The 15554-nt window shown below is 42.8% G+C and overlaps 1 protein-coding gene across 2 annotated transcripts in view; it reads right to left on the bottom strand.

Annotated features, from left to right (window-relative positions):
• plxnc1 (plexin C1) overlaps positions 1–15554 on the bottom strand; it is a 32875-nt gene that overhangs the window by 575 nt on the left and 16746 nt on the right. For both annotated transcript variants that reach the window (XM_082511098.1, XM_082511099.1), the window contains exons 22-31: positions 13745–13891; positions 10881–11049; positions 10348–10448; positions 5787–5862; positions 5563–5597; positions 5340–5435; positions 1899–2062; positions 1668–1815; positions 1375–1515; positions 1219–1293 (exon numbers count right to left, since the gene is read on the bottom strand). In XM_082511098.1, coding sequence (XP_082367224.1) covers positions 1219–1293; positions 1375–1515; positions 1668–1815; positions 1899–2062; positions 5340–5435; positions 5563–5597; positions 5787–5862; positions 10348–10448; positions 10881–11049; positions 13745–13891 — 1152 coding nt within the window. The remainder of the gene's footprint in view (positions 1–1218; positions 1294–1374; positions 1516–1667; positions 1816–1898; positions 2063–5339; positions 5436–5562; positions 5598–5786; positions 5863–10347; positions 10449–10880; positions 11050–13744; positions 13892–15554) is intronic.

Raw genomic sequence — 15554 nt, 5'->3', positions numbered from 1 at the left:
GACACCTTAGAAAATGCAGTGTTTAAAGTGTCATTTAAACCTCAGTATAAAAAGCTGGTGTACAAAAAACTTGTCTTAATAAGCCTTTAACTGTAAAATATTTCAGGGCACAAAATTAGGAACAATTTAGCTTGTTAGTCCCGTGCCTCTGGAATGTTTTTTCAAGAAGGCTTTGAGGTCTCTTAAAATGGCCTGAAGCTTTAACAGTAAACGAAATCTGTTTTTAAAAAGTGCTGCTCTGCACCCAAGAACAGGAAATAACCCGATAAAGTCAGGCCTGAACACATTTCCTCTGCAGGTGCAGCCTTGTGTGTCACAAGGTTTCACAAGTGAAGTCACCAATGTCAACATCTTAGTCCAAGGGAAAGCAAATAAGATGTGAGTTATGGAGGACCGGTTCAGTTATTTCTAACATTTTGCAGTGATCAGAGTATTTTGATAACATATTGCCATTTATCCCCCCCCCCCCTTTTTTTTTTTTTTTTTTTTTTAATTTAAGCCGTGACCAATTTTTGTTGTAACCACTGTTTTCTGTAGTGTGACCCTAGCCTTAGTGGGAACTGTGCTCCCATCTAGCTCTGTGCAGTTTGATTGACATTTGCCAGAGAACACCAGAACGGCCACTGGTTCCCCTCTGACTGATGGGGCAAATGGCAAACCTACGCTGTGAAGCTACCAATAGTGACACAAGCAAAAAGCAGAACTAGAGAAAAATCAGTCAGGAGGGATAAGAAGAGAGAAACGGTCAGAGGCCACCACCTAGAAAACTCTTCCTTTTTAGCGGTCGGGTTGCATCACAAGTACACCTCACTTTCATTTACACGAAAGCTGGTAAAATAGATATACAGTTGTTTATATCGCTGGAGTTTAACTGGGTTATATAGTGATAACCGAGTGTTCCCTTCATTTTTCTGACCAATGAATATCATAATCTCCTCTCCTCCTTCTATTCTTTATAAATGTGAGAAGAGTTTGGGTTTTCTCATCTGTCTGTATGTACCACTGATTTGTTGACTCCGGTCTAGTGATTTGTATCCACCGAGCACTCATCTGGGTTGTGTTTCCTCGAAATTAAGTGTGGTTCATGTCTGTTGTTTTCTTTTTGAAGGACATAGACTTCTCAACCAAGGCCAAACTGAAATGTGTTACTCTTAATCTGTTCACCTCATAAAACTGGCAGTTGAAGCTGTTTTAGAGATGGAAAAGAAAAGAACTGACCTCTGTGAAGTATCGCTCTATGAATTTGTAGAGTTCTTTGAGCGCTGCTGCTTCATTGAATTCATTTTCGTGTTTCTGAAAAGAAAACAGCTTTTAGTTCACTGCTGGGATTTCCAAAACCCTTGATTTTCCTGCATCAGCGCTAAATGGATTCACCTTTGACTCTTCGTGCAGGAAATCCTTGAATTCTGCGGGCGTGACTGGTGACTGGTCTCTTATCTGTTTGTAGTACATCTTCACTTCCTGTTTAAACTTGGGAATGTCTTTGGCATAGAGGAGCTTGTTGGTAGGCGCGTACTGAAATGGAGCAAAAATCAAGCATTATATGTGGCAAGATGCAAAACTCAAATAATAAACTGCAGATGTGTGACTGCTTTCTCCATAACGAAATGAAACCCACCCTTTTGTTTAGCAATAGTAATTAGGGATAAGATCGGTGCTGTACTTACCTTCCCCAGCTGCATCTCACTCAGAGAAAAGGAGTCCATGAAGGCCTGAGCAATGACGGACAGGCAGCCGTCCATATGTGGCGTCTTCTCCATGTCAAAAACAAACTGAGGATTTTTCAGAATGTTGATCCAGAAGCGCAGCGGCAAACTGGTGATAAGGACATGAGAACATGAAACATCTTAAGACATTTGCTTATGGCCAGTGCTCTTTGATGTTTATATTTCGTGTACCTGTTGGTCTTCCAGATGTGCAGGACATCTGGGTCAGTGATCTTCATGTTTTCCGCCTGAGTGTCCAAGAAGTCAAAGAAGTACTTGACAGCGAACGGAGATCTGCTGAGTGTCAGGCCCCAGATGGACCTGAAGAGTTTCTCCACAAATGAATGCACTGCCACCTAAGAGAGAGAATGTAGTGTCATTCTCAGCTTCTTCACAAGCAGCATGCAATGAGCTGGTTTCTGTTCATTCATCTCAGTTAGTTTTACTACATTTTAAGATAGAAAACCAATTTGATAAAGTTCCTCCTAGAGTCAGGAGACCTGTGTCCGAGGGTATAATGACAAGAAGAGGCGATTCTGCTCTCTGTTAGAAAGACTGCATATTTACTATGACAGGTATTTGGCTGCAGCCAGTAATCAACCCGCTGAACACATTTTAAAATCATATCATTCAGGTCTTATCTGGGAATTTTCAGAGAGAGTAAATAACCTTTATCAGTATTAATCTCGTTTTTTTTTTGTTGTTTTTTATTTTTTGTTTTTTGGGGTATGGTTCCCAAATACACTGCTTGCAAAAAAGATCAAAGGTACACTTTTTAAAACAGTGTACTCTCTGACCACTGGCATGTCCCCCATTTCATCTTTCCTAGTTTTTTCACTAGTTTTGGCTAGTGTCACTGTTACTACTGGCACCATGAAGCGATACCTGGACCCTACAGAGGTTGCACAGGTAGTCCAGCTCCTCCAGGATGGAACATCAATACGTGCCATTGCCTGAAAGTTTGCAGTGCCTCCCAGCTCCCAGCACAGTTTCAAGAAAGTAGAGGAGATTACTTTTTCTTTTGTTTTTTTTGTTTTTGCCTGTCCCGTTTGGCTCTTTTGCTTTCAGAATTATTGTCTAAAGGCGAAGAAAGATGCCCAACGGATTTACTTTACCAAATAGACCATCCCAGCCTTACCGTAATGGTCTATTTGATATACCTTTTATTGTTTATTTTGTTTTATTTTCACTTGCTAAATATGGGACAGATTTGACTGGGGAAAAGAAAGGGGAGAAAGAAAGAGGGAAAGAAAAACTGCAGGGAAGAGGGACGGGCATAAAGGGCAAAAAACAAAAACCAACAAAATAAGCAGACAAAAAATACAAATATCAATCATCTGGATCACCTGTTAAAAAAGAAAAAAGAGAAAACAAGCAGAAGAAAAAAAAAGAGCAACATAATAAACAACATCACGATGATATATGGGAATATAACAGTAAATACTAAATATTAAACATTATTGTGCAGCACGTAATATTGACAGCGCACAGTGTGCTTTGAGGTAGGAGCCAAAAAGGGTGTAGTTTGTGTGTGTGAGCACCCATGTGTACACCTGTGAGCATGGACACGCTTGTTTTTTTAAAAGGTTCCTTCATGTAATGATCTGCTAGAGGGTGTGGGGGGGCCACAGCCCCGTCCTCCAGGGCATGAAGCAGGAGATCAAAACTCCAGACATCCAGAGGCCCTCAGAACACAAGAGACCAAGGAAGACCAACAGAGGGGCAGCCGCACCACTGTCCCAGAAAGAGCTGAGGAGAGTCTCAGATGAGGGGTCACTCAGCAGCCGCGGAGCAGAAGCCAGGGGGGGTTGCAGTGACGTGCCCGTGAGCTCCGCCAGCAGCCAGCTGTGCCAGAGTGACCGAGCCCCAGGCTGAGAGGCTGAGGGAACCCCACCCCCGAAGTGGCCCGAGCGAGCCCCAGGCTCCAGGCCCCGACAAGCAGCCACCAAGGAGTGAGCCGGTGTGTACCTGGGTGCCCATCCCCAGACACAAAGAACCACCAACGCACCGATGTCTGAGGGCGTCTGCCAATGGCAGGGGAAGTGGTGGGGGAGATAGACCTCCATACCTTGGAGGGCCTGAGATGTCCCTAGAGAGGTGGCATCTGATACCCAACCTGACATATAGACACAGACTTACAGGCATCCATTCCCACCCTCATGCGAGAGCATATGCAATTACTCAACACTCACCCAACGTGGAGACAGACACAAAGAGACACTATACACACAATCACACTCCCCAAGCGTACTCTAAGCCCCAGGTCTAGCTAGAGGAGATTCCTGGAGACGGACAGTTACTCTAGGAGAGCTGGACAGGGCCATAGAAGGTTCTAATCAAACAGACTTCAGGGCCTAATATCCTCTAGTCGGCCCTGTGCTCACTACTCCTCACCCTAGTGCCCGAGTGCCATTTGCTAAAGAGTACCACCACTGGCACCCTGTGCTTTTCACAGATGAGAGCAGGTTCACTCTGAGCACATTTGACAGACACGAGAGAATCTGGAGAAACCGTGAAGAACGTTATGCTGCCTGTAACATTGTTCAGTATGACCAGTTTGGTTGTGGGTCATTGATGGCCTGGGGTGGTATTTCCATAAGGGACATGGAGACCTCTACAGGTTATCCAGCAGGACCCTGACTGCCATTAGGTACTGAGAAGAAATCCTTGGAGTCACTGTCAACCAATGCTGGTGAAGTGGGTCCTGGGTTCCTCCTGGTACAAGACAATGCCTGGCCTGTGGGGAGAGTATGTCGGTAGTTCCTAGAGCAGGGGTGTCCAACCCCAGGCCTCAAAGGCCAGTGTCATGCAGGTTTTAGATCTCACCCTAGGTCAGCACACCTGAATCAAATGATTAGTTCATTACCAGGCCTCTGGAGAACTTCAACACATGTTCAGAAGGTAATTTAGCCATTTAAATCAGCTGTGTTGAATCAAGGACACATCTAAAACCTGCAGGGATTTAGGCCTTTGAGTCCTGGAGTTGAACACCCCTGTCCTAGAGGAAGAAGGAATTGATACCATTGACTACCTCCCCATGCTCATTTGACCTAAACCCAATAGTTTACCACCAGGTTGCACCTCAGACCTCAGGAGATCCCACAGGACACCACTGATCATCTAATCAGGAGCATGTTGTCAGTCATGCATGTGGGGGCTGTGCAAACTACAGAGTACCATTTAGAGTTGCTCCAAGTAAATTCTGTGTTTGGGCTTTTGAACATCCAAATGAAAAGTCCACAAACATGACTGTCAGATCTCCCAGAAGAAATAAGTAGGTGAGAAAACAACCCTCCTTTGAAGAAAGGTTGTTTGTTTGTTTTTTTCAAGCTTTTTAAATGAGTTCTTCAAATCTGCACATCTCATGGTAGTTAGAGACTTTGGACGTTTGGTTTTGGCACAAGCAAGTTTTGCTAGTCTCCTGTTTAGTTTGTGTTTCATTTGTGTACCTTCTCTCATCAGAACCATTTTTCCTGACAGTTAAAAGGGAAGGTTACTAAAAGTAGCCAGGTTAACCATGTAACCATGTCTCACATGGTTATGAGTAACCTTGTGAGAGAGATTCTGGTATCAGTTCTGTATTAGTGGCTGTTTGTGTAAGCATACTGTAGCGCTGTAACTAGTTTCTCTTGCCTTGGTAGAGAGCAGCTTGGTGAGGTGTACTTCCTTTAGCTTTAACTTCTTCCTCTCTGGGTTCTTTGTTTGATCTTCATCTACATCAGGATCGATCTGGATGAAGACACCAGCCGACAGATTAGACAACATGTGTTCTATAATCTGAATCCAAGCATTAGTGATCCAAATTATTATTTTTTATGAATCAGTATTGCAAAAAATAACACAAGTTGTCTCTTACCAAATGGAAGTATTTTCCCGAGAAATTCTCGTCATCTGGATGAGAAAATATAAATATCAGAGAGCGATCAACAGCAATTATTTAGTCATTTTATTTAGTCATATGTGTGTATATATATACATATGACTAATACATACAAATTTTATGGATTTAATTAAATGCTCTTGTTTGAAATATGAAGACATATGTGGAATTTTTAGTTTGATGCATTCAGTATTTCTTACCTTTCACACTTCCTTGTGGGCTCAGAGGAGGATGAGTTTTCTTAGAGAGCACTTTGATTGTCCCGCCATCATTAGCCTACAGGAAGACAAACTGGTTCATTTTTATACAGTACTTTTTCTAAAATTTAAATGGAACAACTGCTATGGAATAAGAAGCCTTGCATTTTGTATATTTTGGGGTCTTTACCCCACAATATAAATGATCTTTACAAGATTGTTTTGCATTATATAAACAAAATGGAATTTCTAAAACTGCCCTGCAGAGGTCATAGAATCTGTGTTTAATGTGTTTTCAGTTTTTATTTTCTTCATTACCTGCGTGCAAAACCACAACCACCCACCAGATATCTGGGTCTGTACTGGTTGCTTGTTACCCCACACTTGAAAATTGTTTCTTTCTTTCTTTCTTTCTTTCTTTCTTTCTTTCTTTCTTCATTATATGTGTGAGAGAGTTATTTAAGTTGTATTATTGCTTTGTAAATTGTCCAGCACCAGACTCCAAATCCAGCTTCTGCATCAATCTCTCTTTCCACACAGTGATGGTACTGATAATTGATAGAGACGTCACACAAACAGACTCCATGATCCATTAAAAACATTATGAAACCATCAAAAACCACTCTTCCTCTGCTAGACTTCTTCCCTTTATGTTAAAAAAACCCCTCTACTGATCTTATTAGCTGTAATGAGAAAGTGAGATAGAATTTCCCATTTCCTTTGTTTCTCTGCCTCTCTTGGCTCAAATTAAGCTCGTCTTTTCTGGTGTTGTCAAAATAAAAGTCCAACTTAACAGCAAATGTAAATGGAAGGTTAGTAAATTTGGGATAAAGACTCAAAACAAGAGAGTGCCAGGTTTCAGCACAGAAGCAGTGGCACTGAAATCTGTCATCTAACACCCCCCCCCCCCAAAAAAACAAACAAACTGCACCTGTGATGAGTTTTCAGTACCAGTGTGTGCAGCCCTATAGCCACTTCCTGGATCATGTTGAAAATTATGTCCAAATATGAAATATATTGCAATGATAGTTATAATTATATAATATGACATTATATTATTAATATTATTATTATAATATAATTATATTATAATAATTATTCCAATTATAATTGGAATAATTATTATACTATAGTTATATAATGGACATCGACATCATGTGCAGACTCTCTGATTTGATTTGAGGGTCCACTTTCAAATTGGATGAAGAGTTTAGGAGTTTCAGCTAATTAACACATGCCACCCTCTTTTTAAAAGGATCAAAAGTAATTGGACAAATGATTCAAAGCCTATTTCGTGGGCAGATGTGGGCAATTCCTTCATCGTGTCATTATAAATTAAGCAGATAAAAGGACTGGAGTTGATTTGAGGAGTGGTGTTTGCATTTGGAAGATTTTGTTGTGAACAGACAACGTGTGGTCAAAGGAGCTCTAGATGCAGGTGACACAAGCCATCTTTAAAATGAAAGTAAATACAGATGGTTCACTGCAAGGTGCAAGGCACTCATAAGCCTCAAGAAGAGAAAGAATAAATTGGACTTTGCTAAAAAAACAACAAAAAACAAACATCTAAAAAAGCCAGCACAGGTCTGGAAAAACATTCTTTAGACAGATGAAACCAAGATCAACCTCAACCAGAATCATAGCAAGAAAATGTATGGAGAAGGCGTGGAACAGCTCATGATTCAAGCATACCACATCATCTGTAAAACATGGCGGGGGCAGTGGGATGGTTTGAGTGTGCATGGCTGCCAGTGGGACTGGGACACCTGTGTTTATTGATGATCTGACGCAGGACAGAAGCAGCTGAATGAATTCTGAGGTGTTCAGTGACATACTGTCTGCTCAAATCCAGCTAAAAGCAGTCATATTGAGGGTGTTTCATAATACAGATGGACAATGACCCAAAACGTACAGCCAAAGCAACCCAAAAGTCAGGGTTGGTTAAGTTACTTGAAAAAAGTAATTAGTAACTAATTACTGATTACTTCTCCCCAAAAGTAATCCCGTTACTTTACTGATTACTTATTCCATCCATCCTCTTCCGCTTTATCCGGGGCCGGGTCGCGGGGGCAGCAGCCTAAGCAGAGAAGCCCAGACCTCCCTCTCCCCAGCCACCTCCTCTAGCTTATCCGGGGGAACACCAAGGCGTTCCCAGGCCAGCCGAGACATATAATCTCTCCAGCGTGTCCTGGGTCTGCCCCGGGGCCTCATCCCGGTGGGACATGCCCGGAACGCCTCACTCAGGAGGCGCCCAGGAGGCATCCTTGTCAGATGCCCGAACCACCTCAGCTGGCTCCTTTCGATGCGGAGGAGCAGCTGCTCTACTCTGAGCCCCTCCCAGATACCAAGACTGATTACTTATTTTCTTTTTTTTTTTTTTCTTTTTTTTGTGTCCCGTTTGGATCTTTAGCCATCAGAATTGTTGTCTTAAGGCCAAGAAAGATGCCAAGCGGATTTATTTTACCAAGTGGATCATCATGGCCTTGCCATATTGGTCCATTTGATTGACCTTTATTATAATTATGAATTGATTTTATTTTCGGTTGCTACAAACAGGACAGACATGACTGGGGGATAGGACAGGGAGAAAGAATGAAAGAAAGAGAGGGAGAGAAAGAAAACCAAAGGGGAGAAGAGACGGTGAGAAAGGGGGAAGAAAGAAAAACAAACAAAACACCTGGATCACCTGTATGGAGAAAAAAAACAGAAGAGAAAGCAAACAACAAAGAGAAACATAATAAAAAACAGCACCATCACAATAAACTAGCTAGCAGTAGATAACAGTAGATACTAAATATTAAACGATATTGTGCAGCACGCAAGATTGACAGCGCACAATGTGCTTTGAGGCAGCAGCCAAGAAAGGTGTAGTCCGCGTCTGTGAACACCCGTGTGTACACCTGTGTGCATACCTGTGTGGATCAGCATGCTTGCATTCCAAAGGTTTCTCCATGTAACGATCTGCTAGGGAGTGTGGGGAGCCATAGCCCCGTCCACCAGGGTATGAAGCAGGTATGGAGGAGATCCAGGCCCCAGATATCCAGAGGCCCCAGAGTACAAGGACCCGAGGAGACCACCAAAAGGGGGGGAACCGTGCCACCCTCCTGGGAAGAGCTGAGTAGAGCCCCAAACGAGAGGTCACCCAGCAGCTACGGAGCAGAGGCCAGAGGGGGTTGCAGTGGCGTGCCCGCGGGCTCTGCCGGCAGCCAGTTGTGCCAGAGAAGACCGAGCTTCAGGCCCAGAGGCCTGAGGGCATCCCACCCCCCGGAAGGAGCCCAGCCGGGCCACAGGCGCCCGGCCCCGCCAATCGGCCACCAGGAGTGAGCCGGTACATACATGAGCGCCCAGCCCCAGACGACAAGGACCACCAACACACCAACGTCTGAGGGCATCAGCCACCGGCAGGGAGTGTGGTGAGGGGAGATAGGCCTCCGTACTTTAGAGGGCCTGAGATGTACCCAGAGAGGTTGAGTCTAAGACCCAACCTGACATATAGACAATATATAAATATATATGGGGTGCAACGATACACAAAATTCACGGTTCGGTTCGATACTTTGGTGTCACGGTTCGATATTTTTTCGATACAAAAAATGTTCATGCCTTTTTAATTTATCATTTATTAAAATGATAAATATATATTTTAACTCAAAAGTACAGTTTTTAAATGTAATGTTGCTGAAACAACAAAATAAAAAAATTAATCTATCTGATCGAGAAATCACTCATCTTTGGAAAATAGAGGTTTTTACAGAGAAATGGCTCTTTCCAAAATAAAAGCTATACTATACGCTTCTTCTGGGCTATATTCTCAGCAGCATATTAAACATATCAGGTCCCCGTAAGGAGAATCATGTGCTAAAGGCTGACTCTGGTAAAGTTTGTAGCATGCGTGCTAGTTGTTTTTGTCTGCTTCCACTTGTCTTTGCACTAGGATGATGTTGGAGTAAATGTGCAGTCATATTCGTTGTAAATGGCCTGTATTTATATAGCGCTTTACTAGTCCCTAAGGACCCCAAAGCGCTTTACATATCCAGTCATCCACCCATTCACACACACATTCACACACTGGTGATGGCAGCTACATTGTAGCCACAGCCACCCTGGGGCGCACTGACAGAGGCGAGGCTGCCGGACACTGGCGCCACCGGGCCCTCTGACCACCACCAGTAGGCAGCGGGTGAAGTGTCTTGCCCAAGGACACAACGACCGAGACTGTTGGAGCCGGGGCTCAAACCGGCAACCTTCCAATTACAAGGCAAACTTTTTTCGGGCGTTGTGTTCCCACTAGTGCTGTCAGCGTTAATCTTGTTAAAATGACATTAACGCCATAATGCGGCAAATCTCCGTTAAGAATTTACTGCGGATCGCCCCGTGCGTGGGGCTGGACAGCGTCAACACGTTAACAAGCTAACTGCACTAACGCACTTGTTCCCACAAATTGAGCATTGCGTGGCACATCCGACATACGCACTTACCATCAGGGTCATGCTTCACAGATAGGTAGGTAGGTAGGTAGGTAGGTAGGTAGGTAGATAGATAGAGATACATAATATTTCCTCACCTTGTAGTGTTTGAGTGTGTTGAGCATTGTCACCTCCCCAATAACCATTGAGCTTGCATCAACTTCCTCAAGAGGAAGGAATAATCCATTCTTCTCATACTCTGGTGGGAATAGTAACAGAAGGTGTTGATAGTTTGTAAAACAAGGAACAGTGACAACATAAGCAGTAAATATTATAATCTAACTGTTCATTTTGATGCAAAAGCATAAAAACAAAAGGTCAAACCATCTTCAACAGTGCAACATGCTTAAGATGTAAGCTACATTTATTCTATAGCTTTTTGTCAGCAGCTTCTCCGCTTTGTCTGCAGCTCTTAAGCCCTAAATTTGGACATAATATGCAGATTTTTAATGTACGTAACAAATATACAGGGCAAGTAAAAAAGATTCAGTAAATAAAGGAATCTCTGTATGTGTATCTGTTCCTTGCCTCTTTATACCACTTCAAACCTGGTTGGTGGATGCAAATCACTTATCACTTAAGACATGCTAAAGACATGCTATTATCACTTCTTGCAGGATCTGATACCTACCTATGCAGACATCCCTCAGGGGAATGTTGTAGGGGAAACCAAACTTGGCCTTGAAGCTGGACAGAATTTTCTCTTTGACCTGCTCCACTGTATCACAGTCGAGGACGATGACCTCCAGAGGCTCACTCACCTCCCCGTCAGTGCCCACAGCAAACAGCACTTTGAGCTTCTGTAAGCAGAAAAAATAGTAATCGTTAGCATTTCTGTATTGCCAGATTACCAGCAATATTTCACCATTTAATAAATGGAAAGGTGGGAATTTAACAGGAAAGTGAGACAGGCAAAGGGCAAACACACAGTAAAGGGCCCTAGGTTCGACTAGAACCCATTGAACTTTGTATAGTTGCCATTTCAAACCAATGAGCTAAACTGATGCCCATATGGAGTTGATTCTAAGTGTTGCAACTGATAGCTATTCAGTCAAACCTCTATATGATTTCCAAAGAGATGTTGATACAAAGTGGGCTAACTTTGACACATCTAAGCAAGTCAACAATCAAGAGATGCTCTCATGAATGGAAATACAGAGGGTTTACAGCAAGGTGCAAATCACTGGTTACACTCAAGGACAACCTCAAGCCAAAGCACACCACATCTGTCAAAAATGGTGGAGGTATGTTGTGAGCATGTATGGCTACCAGTGGAACCATATGACCAGTGTTTATCAATAATGTGACTGCTGACAGAAGAAACAGGATGCTACAAAACTGATTAGATCAGCTCCACAGTGCAAATGGATAATTACCCGAAGAATTCAGCAAACGCAACCCAAGAGTTTCTCAAGGCAAAAAAAAAAGAAGTAATGAAATATTCTTTAGTGGCCACAATCTTAACACAACAGATAAACTTTATCTAGTTTTGTGCTCAGAGTAACTCACAAATAAGCAACATTTGGAAGTAATGCCACCAGCATGCACACAACTGAATTCATGCTCATCAACAAATCACAAAAAAATTCCTATTGTGCAAACTTTTGGTAACTGGTTAAGAGTTAAAAAAAAAAAAGTTTCAAAGAAAGAAAAGCTGCAATATCTTTAACAGCATCTTTGATTCTTTGCAGAGATAATGAGGAAGGGCTTATCTTTATTCTGATTTCCTTTAAACTGGTGGCTAATGCATGTGTCATCTAATATACAGAAATAAGCTCTAAAGTGAGACAGTGGTTTGTCAGATTAGATTAAAATCTAAGAGTCTGAAGAATGATCCAGCTCTATTATAATGCACTGTCAATAGACTGCAAAATGTACAGAAAATTATCATCCATCAGAATCTCGTCAAAGTAAAAACATGTGAAGCTACTGCATTTACTTTCGAACATGGGATTAAAAACAAGACAGCTGGCAGGTTGTGCTCATGCTTCCCGTTAAAACATTAAAGCCCCTGAAACTTTAAAAAAGATTTGTCACCAAATAACAACCAAAGCTGAGGTTAGGAAAATGCCATCCTTGGGTTTTATTCACTAAATGACTGTATGAAACCACAGCTTCACGAAATCTGGCTCATTCCAAGACTGTGGGTGCAACTTCAGATTTGACTCAGATGCAACTTTCTTCAGTACTTCAAGCTAAACAACAGAAACAACAATGCAGTACTGTTCATCTAGAAAACGTTTACATTGTTTAAGTACAGTTAAGGGCAAACATTCTTATTACGTTTTATGTTATTGCCAAATCAGGCACTGACTCCCTTACATTTAAAATGGTACACGGTAGTACTTAAAAAGTTCCTAAGATGCTGAGTAATTAATCTCAGATGCATGAATCGGGGCGATTAGGTTTTCAGCACCTTGCACAAGGTTATTATAACATGCACACAAGGGGAGCTGTGGTTCTAACCACCAACCAATCAATTAGTAGGCGATGTGCTCTACTGAATGAACCACATGTATTATTTACCTGTCCAGGTTTCCTTTTATAGTCATTATTTTATGCTATGTTAATTTTAAAAACTGAAACATACCTAGTATTTTAATCTGGGTGTTAAACCAGGTCTGAGTTCATTTTACTGCCCATAACAACCAAATTAAAAAAATTAGGTCCAACCAAGCAAGTACTGGTGTCTTCTCTACCTTATCAGGTAGGGTGTGTCCCACAAAGCATGTTGTACCAGAATGCGGGTTTATTGGTGTGTTTGATCTATGTTTCGCAGAGATCTTCCACTTCCTAGAATTCAATGTTTTAATCAGAAGTGTAAGTGCATGCTTCCTTAAACGGCACCTCGAGTGTGTTGTTTGGCAATGTGCAACGTCTCATTTGTTAGAGTTGCAGGTTGGGCCTACATTCACTGGGGCGCTCGTCAAGGGATTATATCTAGTTTCTTGTCACCACAGCAAACATATCACACTTGCGTGCATGCTGAAAGGGTGCTGTTTTTCAGTTTCATGTGGTTCACAAGTTCACAAGCCTTAAAGAAAATAAAAAAACAAAAGCAGTAGATTTATTAGTGTGATTGACTCGCCCTGTTTTAAGAGTGGTCTCTTGCACAACACCCAAGAAATTTAGAAAGATACCCTGAAAACAAAGTAAAGACATGACAGTGTCCCACGCCATATTAGAATAGGACACTTGGGGTGTTGATCTAGAACCGCTGTGTGCTGTTGTGCTTTTATTTGCCATCACTTTCCCCAACACATGCACAAGAGAATATTTAAATGACTTCTGGGTTACCGTATGTCAGCAACAAGTTAAAGCAAGGTTTGAACTTACCAAACTAAGGGAGCAAAAACAGAACTAATATAAGGAAGTATTAAATATTGCTTCCACATGCACAACTGCCAAACTTGTGAAGGGCTGTCAGACGATTGCTTTCATGCACGGTGTGACTCAGTTGTGCATGCACTTTGTTATGCAGAGTGTGTTGTGTACCAGCGAGCTGAAGTCCTGAGCCTGCCAGAGCAGCCAGTCCTCGTTGAGCGTGTACAGCGCTTTCTCTGTGACACAATCCACTGGGCCTTTTGCAATCTGCTGCGTGAGGGCGCTAACCATCAGGAACAGGTGCTGGCCAACAGTTTCCTGTGGAAAATCAGAAACAGGAACTCAGTCTGTCAAGAGAGAAGCTGAGGCAACGTTATAAAGAAACTTTTGTTGGTCAGTGCAGAGAAGTTTAGCTAGAAGCATTGGTGGCTTCTTATAGCTCACTCTGATTAGTTGATGTAACTAAACGTGTATCACATATTGTCACAGAGAAATAAAACATACTCAGCAGTTATAATTGTTTTTTTTTTTTTTACAAAACTGACAGAATAATGCAGATCTAATGTCTGTAACCACCAGTTTTGGGGAGTAACGGAATACATGTACCGCTGTTACGTATTTAAAGTACAAAATATGAGTAACTGTATTCCGTTACAGTTAGTTTAAAAAGGTGGTATTGAGAATACAGTTACTTTGTTGAAATAAATGGATTACACTGCGGTATTTTCCTGTTTCATTTTGTCGCGGGTCAGGACTGTTTGGGTTTTGTTTGACAGCTACGTTCTGTTGTTCCAGGCGGCAGCGTTACGGTTGCCGTGGTTACAGGGTGACGCTCTCTCACTCTGCCTGTGTGTTTCCTGGGTGAGAGAGCGCCTTTTTGTTGTGCTAAGCTAATAGGCAGAATGATACCGGTGTTGTGCCAAAAAGTGATTGTCTGCCAAAAACTGATTTCCAATGTTTCTGTGTATTTTTTATGTGTAATATCTTTACGTATGTTCGTAAATAGACTTCGGTGAACAGGGTTTACAAAGGGGTTATATAGAGAATTAAAACAATATCTGTTTTTCAAGTATCTTTACAACTCTCTGCTATTGTACTTACATTATAACCAATCTGGTCCTTTATCCTTTTATGACACACCATGACACCCCCCTCCTCCAATCCCTCTCTCAGCAGCAAGACATCTCCCCCCCTCCCCTCCTCCCAAACATCTCCCAGTGTCACAGTGGATCAGGTCAGGAGGCAACTGAGGAAGCTTCGCTCCAGAAAGGCAGCAGGCCCAGACAAGGTGTGTCCTAGGATGCTAAAGGCGTGTGCTGCTGAACTTGGGGAGCCGCTACAACGAGTCTTCAACCTCAGTCTGCGACTGGGGAGAGTGCCCGCCCTATGGAAGACATCCTGCATCGTCCCGGTCCCCAAAAAGAACCGGCCCAATGAGCTGAATGACTTCCGACCGGTGGCACTGACGTCACATCTTATGAAGACTCTAGAGCGGCTCTTCCTCAACTTCCTCCGACCACAGGTACAACATGCCAGGACCCACTACAGTTTGCATACAAGGCGGGTGTCGGAGTGGAGGATGCCATCCTGTACCTCCTACACAGAGCCCACTCACACCTGGATGGGGGAAAAGGCACGGTCAGGATACTGTTTCTTGACTTTTCCAGTGCCTTTAATACCATCCGGCCCTGTATGCTTCAGGAAAAACTGAACAGGATGGAGGTGGACCCCTGCCTGGTGGCTTGGATCTCCGACTACCTCACCGACAGACCACAGTACGTCAGGCTGAAGGACATCACGTCTGACACTGTGGTCAGCAGCACAGGAGCACCACAGGGAACTGTGCTGTCCCCTCTTCTCTTCACCCTGTACACCTCTGACTTCTGCTACAACTCTGAATTATGCCATATTCAGAAGTTTGCAGATGACACGGCCATCATGGGATGATCAGGAAGAGGAGTACAGAAGTCTGGTGAGGAAC

Source organism: Aulonocara stuartgranti (assembly GCF_965226115.1).
Source record: "Aulonocara stuartgranti genome assembly, chromosome: 17".
Taxonomy (NCBI): domain Eukaryota; kingdom Metazoa; phylum Chordata; class Actinopteri; order Cichliformes; family Cichlidae; genus Aulonocara; species Aulonocara stuartgranti.
This window is presented reverse-complemented; position numbering and strand designations above follow the sequence as displayed.